The sequence below is a fragment of the Micropterus salmoides genome, unplaced genomic scaffold (genome assembly GCF_014851395.1).
Source record: "Micropterus salmoides isolate LMB-PRFRI ecotype aquatic unplaced genomic scaffold, ASM1485139v1 Ms_hic_scaffold_13, whole genome shotgun sequence".
NCBI classification, from domain to species: domain Eukaryota; kingdom Metazoa; phylum Chordata; class Actinopteri; order Centrarchiformes; family Centrarchidae; genus Micropterus; species Micropterus salmoides.
This window is the reverse complement of record NW_024040374.1, coordinates 19,383,344-19,390,824: the sequence shown is the minus strand read 5'-3', so window position 1 is coordinate 19,390,824 and position 7,481 is coordinate 19,383,344. Positions and strand designations below refer to the sequence as shown.

Genomic DNA, 7,481 nt, shown 5'->3' with positions numbered 1-7,481 from the left:
TCAGCCAATCTATCTGTTCATGTCAAAGTAACCTTCACTGCAGCGGCAGGTTTGTTGGAACAAAATTAGTTCTCACCAATTTAAAGAAAAACTTATCCACTTGAAGTATCTGATAATTTATCAGTATTCATAGCAAAGACAACTGAACTCTTTTCTCAATGTCAGCAACTCTTTTTGTTTAAACACATCCTGTAAATGTGTGTGATGTGAAAATTATGTAAATACCGTTAAAAATCAAAGATAAATTAAATAGAATGTCTCAAGAAAACATGAAACAAAACCAATCAGTTAGTTGACTAATTCATTTAACATACTGGGTAACTGGGGGTTTGTCACACTGAAGTTCCACAAGATTTATACAATGACGTAAGCACTCCAAAGTGGGATCATGCAGTATGCCTTTCATGATTAATAGCTACCTGACCTCACTGAGCTGGAATCCCCTCGTTAAAATAAATATCAAGAGTTTCTCTACATTATTCATCATTGGCTGACCCAGGTCTACCCGTGAATGGGAATAAGACAGCATCAATCAGATTCCTTTAGGATATTAAATGAGTGCAGCACGTTAAATCACATGGCATTTCTCTTCTCCGGTCTGAATAGCAAATGATAAACTAACAAATGAGAGCATTCATACATTAATATATGTATGGCTGAAGCGTTCATGTGAATGTTGACTACAACAAATATGAGCAAACATCCATCATTCACGTGGTGCAAAAGATGCAGACACAGTCACTATCGCTGGATGTCCTGTATATGTACAATGACAATTTATGCAGAGGATCAACACAAAGCCCGAGCATGGATGAGAGGTGCGGCTTTGAAAGCAGGCAAGTCATTGATTTAATATAAAAATGTGACACATGTGAAAATCTCATAAAAGGCAATAGGATTTTATTTTATTTGCTATATAATGGTATCAGGCACTACACCACACTAGGCAGAAATGTCATTTACAGTCTACCACCATTAAATAATTCACATCCAACACTCCTATTCTCTAGTGGTTAGTTGATGTGAGTGGTTTCTAGATGTGCTGATGTGCAGTTATTAGCCATGCTAATTTAGCTCACAGTGCAGCTGATGCTGATATCGTAGAGCTGAGACCAATGAAAGGTGAGTCAGGTGTGGTGTTGTGGAGGGGAACCTGAAATGTCTAGAAATGGCCACTGTAGAGATACTGATTTAAGTCAAAACATAACTCTGGTGTAGCACCACTGTCAGGACAATTCTTTCCTTCTTTCCTGACTAGTGGTGGTAATTATCTAATCATAGCAATGTTGTCTCTCCATTTTTTATTTTAAAATTCATCCAACAATTTTGTTTTCTGCTGTGTAGTGAGCATCACAGCCTCATGAGGCCGCTAGTCTGACCTTTTGGTCTTGCTTTCTCTGACAGTGCATGCTCAGATTATAACAAAATCAATAATAATGTCCCAGTACCATGATGTTTTTTCTGCGCACCAACTATACCAAAAAATTATACTAATAGTATTAAGATGGCAAATGTTTTCACAGAAAATAAATAGTTTACCAAGTCAAGCTGTGATGGGAAATGCAGGTGTTTTAAGAGTACTTGCATATAGCACATGCAATTTGATCTTTTCTGCTTCTAATGATAAAATAAAAAATAAAATAAACACATTGATAGACAATTATACTCTTGTTGCTTGAATAATTACCACGACTGCATCACAGACATGAATTAAACCAATAGATTTAATTTGGGGCTTGGTTTATGTCCACAAAACTGTCTAATTGTATTTCATAATCGTGAAAAATTAGTATTAATTAAGACAAACACAACATACTGTTACTCTGGTGTTGTAAATAATATTGTTTAGTTGTTGTAAATAGTGGCTTTAAGTGATTTTGATAGTACTCTAATTTGCAATCTGCATTTATTGGTTCCAAGTGAATGTCATTCCTTCATCCTATCCGTGCTACACTAGCCATAGTGCATAAACAAAAAGTGGCTGATAGCAGGACCGTCACTGTCTACTTCTGTGTGACTGTAAGGCCTCATTAAGGTGCTTCTGCTCAGAACTTGCTGAGGGTGGGCAGTGCCCCCGCCTTCACAAGCACAGCTGAGAGCAGGTCTGCAGGTCCAGAGGTATGAGGCACAGCGGTGGCTGAGGGATTTCCATGCTTATTGTCAGAGATCATAGGTGGGGGAACCTTCCCTCTACTCAGCGTGGATTTGCCAACCCCACTGCCCCCTCCTCCACCCAGACTGGTCTTGCTGTTCTCCACTGTGGGGATGACTGTGCCCAGGTGGGGGTTTCCCACTACAGGAATACCGGTGGACTCCATGCTGGTCTGACAGCAGCACAGCAGCCGGAAGAAAGCCACCCTCATCTCCCTGCTGGACAGAGTGTATATCAGAGGGTTGAGGGCAGAGTTGAGCACAGCCAGGGCGATGAACCAGTCCACCTGGTAGAGCACAGGGCACTTATCTGGGCTACAACCAACATCCAGCAGCAGCAGGAGGAAGAGGGGGGTCCAGCACATGACAAACACCCCAAGAACAATAACCACTGTCCTCAGCAGGGCCAGTGAGCGCTCTGAAGGCCGGCTGCTCACCCTGCGACCGCTAGAGGTCACCAGGCGGTATATCCTGATGTAGAGGATAATGATGGCTACCAACAGGGCGCTGAACACACTGATGCAGAAGGCCACATAGCTCTTAGCATAGAGCGGCAGCACTGTGGAGCAGGAGGCTAGATTGTTCTGGCAGTTCCAGCCCATGCTGGGCAAGGCACTGAGCAGCACTGACACAAGCCAGCAGGCTGCCAGCAATCCCAGAAGTCTCCCCCGACCTGCTGTCTCACATGGACGCAAACGCACCATAGTCATGTGCCTCTCAATCCCAATGGCCAGAAGGCTGAAAGTGGATGCACTGAGGGCCACAAACATGCTCCCTTCTCTGGCAAGCCACTGCACTGGTGTCAAGAAGAAGGTGTTGCGCCCTGAGGTAAAGATGTTAACTACGTAGGCCACACCAGCCAGCAGGTCTGACAGCGCCAGGTTTCCAATGAGAAAGTACATTCGGCTGTGGAAGCGCTTGTTCCTCCAGAGTGCGAGCAAGACCGTAATGTTCTCCAGAACAATCAGCACGCAGATGAAGAGCAGCACAGCCATCTTGCAGACACTGCCGCTGCGAGGCCGGTCCCACTTCCCAGAGTGGTTGTAGTGGCTGACGATGACAGTATTCATCCCTTCCTCCAGTATGTTCCCCATCCTGCCACAGCAGAGGGCGCCACAGCACTGGACAAAGCAGAGGGAGGCAAGACTGCTCAACCTGGGAGGGTCACAACTGGCATCTTAGAGCCCCTTAAAGGACCTGCCAATCAAATGCAGTTAAGAGATAACATTTATATGTAACACTTCAAAGTCACAAAAGTTTTGATTAATTTATGTAAGAAATAAATCTCTAGGAAGACTCCAAGAAATCAAACCAATTGTTATGTAGAAACATCATAAATAGCAAAGTTAAATGAAATACAAAACAGTTATATATTAGGCCTACTTACTTCATATTACTTAATTTTTTAAGACAGTGCATTACTTTTGTAGATTAAAAATCTCTCTCATAGAAGTGTCCTCGCCAACATAGCTGTATACAGGCTATAACACTACACATACTGATAAAGAAATCGATCAAATGAAGAAGAGTCTGTAGAGTAGGACATTCTAAGAATTTTTTTTTCTATGTTGCCCCCACATCTCTGACAATTATTTTCTAGTTAAAGTATGCACTGTGACTCGTAAATAAACGTCGATGTAAAAGGTAAACATAATCCTTAAATGATGCTTTAGAGCCTGTAATCCTCAGGTTGGATGAACAGGGTTGTCTCATAATTAAACTCAATTATGTGTATCCCAGCTTAATACACACTGTAAGAAAAGAATGGATCAAATAGGCTATTCTTCTTTATCAAAATCAAATAGTTGGTAACCTTTAAACACTATTTAGTTGGAACAAGATGCCTACTCGTAGAGGTTTAAACATATTTTCTGTTTTGGAAAAGTTTTTCAGTTAAATAGAGTTGCCCTGTCATTTTCAAACTGAGAGTAGCGTACCCAAACCTGCAGTACTCGATTGGTAAAATTTTTGCACAGTTGGTCTATTATTCTTCACAGCTACAGTAACGTGTCGTACCTTTTGGAGTTACTGGTCTCATCGAAACATCCCTGTGGTGTGGCGAGATTTGGAGAATTTGGTAGCCGAAGTTAATTTTTTTTTCTCTCCTGCGTAACGATGCGCTGGTACAAAATATGTGATTGCCAAAAATGGGTTATCTTGAAGTCAAAACTCCATATCTTGTTCTCGTGCGTTTAAAGTCTTCCCAATCACTTTAGTATTTTCCTACAAACATCCACTATGTGTCCTGGACTTTCCGGCGTCCTCTCCACACCGTGACTCTCGAGCTCTCACAGCCCTTCTACCCCTCCCAGGGCCGGAGGGGCGGGATCTTCCCTTACCTCTCCATTTGGATTTGGATTACCATTAATTATGAGTCAGGAGAGAAGTTAAAGACACTCGTGTCATTATGCCAGAGGCTAAAATGTTGTACAGATGTGTAACTTTATTTTTCTAACGCTATATACAAGCAGGTAATTTTTTAAGTGTAGTCTGAAGAGTTTTGTTTTTGTTCTCCATGAACACAACTGAGCTGACTGTTTCAAACAAGAACACCTAATTTGTCTGTGTCATAAAATTACTGCACTTATCCCAACACATCATACAATGTTTTTCTCTAAGGCCTTATGTGGTCCTTTCTGTTGTGTGCCACTCTCCAATGGACGCCTTGTTCATGTACTGTTGTGCTGTGACTGCATTGGAAAAGACACACAAGAAAAATCCACAGTTGACCACAGTTTCATATAAAACTCATTCTGACGTGTGTTTGCTTGCTTTTTGTGGAATTCATCTCCTCCACTGACAGGCCAAGAGGTTGCAACTAGTTTTATATCTGCACTTGGGTGACTCATTGTTTATTCCTTCAGAGTGTGAGATAGGTCAGACCTCTTGGAACTAACAAAGAGTCACTCTTTCCGTCATTTTATGCACTTTCTTAGTATTATTCTGAAGAAAAAAGACAAGAGTCAGTGGGGTACTGTTTATGGTCTTATCTGCAACCTATATGGATGGATGTCCAGTTACAAAAGTAGGTCAGGTCATTAGGTCAGACCTAGCAGAAACACTGGTGGACAAAGGACATAGAACCCCTTAATTTAGAGGACACAAAAGCAGAGGTAAAATTTTTCACACCAATAAGGCTTTTCCTACTGCAACTTCCTGGTATGTGACTGACAGCTGAGAACACAAGGGACAAACCATTGTTGGATGTGGATGGTGTGGGACATGCCAATGATTGTGTATGACCCGCTAACCCCTCCTCTGCAACTATGCTAATCCACCAACCTGCACCCTGTCCCATCAGAACTCACATTCCCATCAAATTCCCCAAAGCCATTATTCCAACCACTGGATGGTGCAATGGGTGGAAACAGAGGGGCAGGGGCTGTTACTTCTCATTTAGTGCTTGCGCTATGCATTTTATTACAGTTTGGTCACTGACTTTAGGTATCATGGTTTCACATTCAGTGTAGAAGAGGGAGAAAGAGAGAGACAGCTGATAGAAGAGAGGTAAAAAAGCAGCTACAGAAAGGCTGAGATGAAGTTTCAGAGAACAGGGAAAAAAGCGGGTAGCAGGAGAGAAATAAGGCTGGAAGTAAGAGGGTCATCTGTAGGTGTATGTCCCTTTGTTCTCCCCTACGATGTAGGTTCATTTGCTATCTATATTTTTTAAACAGCCATTAGTGAAATGTAACTAAATAAATTTACTCAAATAATATACAATGTTGAGGCACTTGTACTTTACTTGACTACTTCCATGATATGCTACTTTGAACTTATACTTCACTACCACTCTCTCTCTAACTTCAAGAAGCTCTTGAAAACTCATCTCTTCCTGAGAACACTTCCTCTTGTAACACCTCTAACCCCTAACCTCTAACATGCACTTCCTGTGCTCTTCTTCTTCTGTCTCCTTTGGAAATGTAAATGCAAATATATCTATTTGGCAGCTTTGGTCACTTTGCAACTTTTACATACCAATGGATTTTACATACACAGCATATGATCAATTTCAAAATGTTATGCACTGTTAAAAATTAATTAAAAGGGATAACCTGGTGGTAGAGGAGTTTAATTAACTGCAACATTTGTTGCATGTCGTTCCCTATCTCTCTCTCCCCTCAGGTACTGTTAACTCTCTATTGTTCTCTGTGTACTAAAGGCATACAAAGCCCAAAATATACCTTTAAACAGAAAGTTTATATTAGTATATTATTACTACTATTATTAGTACTTTCGATACATAAGTACATTTTGATAATAATTCTTCTGTTTTTGGTATTGCTACTTTCACTAAATTAAATGATCTGAACACTTCTTCCACCTCTTCTTACAATATGGCACAATGTAATAGTCAGCATGGCTTGATGAAGAACCAAGGAAGAAGAAGCTATTCAACTTCTTTTTAATTTGAATAGAAATACTATATGCACAAGTTTGGGCTGAAAATAAAACCAAACTGTCCATTAAATGGCCATTCTGAAGCTTTTGATTGGATCGAACAGATGGAGTTGCCCAGTTGTTGTGGATGTTGCCTCATGGTGTGATTGTTTTGACAAGTTTTAAGCCAACATTACAAGAAGTCCTTGAAATGTCCAGAAAGATGGAAACCTGAACATTTAGAATTCACTGACAACTCAATGGCAACTCCTGTTTCTCAGAAAGATGATCTTCAGGCCAGCTACTAATCGACTTTATGGTGAGAAAAATTTGAATTGCAACATGATGATGAACTTTTTTGACTGATTGGTACCTAGTTAGTTATAAACTCCAAAAATTCACACACATATAGTAAAATTTTAGAGAAGACAGAAGGACTTTTGTCTATAGCTACTGAATGTTTGTATAGATTTAGTCTGGTTTAGCTTAATAAAAAGGTAATGCCAAGTTAAGGTGACCATCCATATCTGATAGCATGGTTGGAAAGTGTCCCTAAAGTAGCACAGAATCAACCGTGTTTTCTTTTCTCTTTGCTGATGTCTGCTTTGTTTTTCAAACTGTCAATCTCTTCTGTTTTTGTTTTTGCTGGATCTATTAGGCAAAAATAGCATAGAACAGGCCAGGAATTGAGATGGTGATGGATGACAGTACTGGCTAACAGAGACCGACGGCGCAACAAATGTTGATAAAAAGAAGGGGAGATGAAAAGAGACAAGAGCAGGAGACTAAGGAGCTGCAGAGCTGACAGTTTTCCCTTAGTCTCTCGTCTCTCTCTCTCTCAGTCCCTCCGGTATCACTGATTGTGAGAGGTTGCACACAGTCTGGCCCTCTTGCACATGTCAGCCCAGGCATTGCAGATTAATGAATGACCCCCAGAGCTGTTGACTTTACCC

The 7,481-nt window shown here is 40.9% G+C and overlaps 1 protein-coding gene across 1 annotated transcript; it reads right to left on the bottom strand.

Annotated features, from left to right (window-relative positions):
* Positions 1-878: 878 nt before the first annotated feature.
* Positions 879-4,444, bottom strand: s1pr3a (sphingosine-1-phosphate receptor 3a). The gene is made up of 2 exons (XM_038716013.1): positions 4,168-4,444; positions 879-3,348 (listed from the first exon to the last, which is right to left on the bottom strand). The coding sequence occupies exon 2, from the start codon at positions 3,243-3,245 to the stop codon at positions 2,046-2,048; it is 1,200 nt and encodes a 399-aa protein (XP_038571941.1). The 5' UTR covers positions 3,246-3,348; positions 4,168-4,444; the 3' UTR covers positions 879-2,045.
* Positions 4,445-7,481: the final 3,037 nt, after the last annotated feature.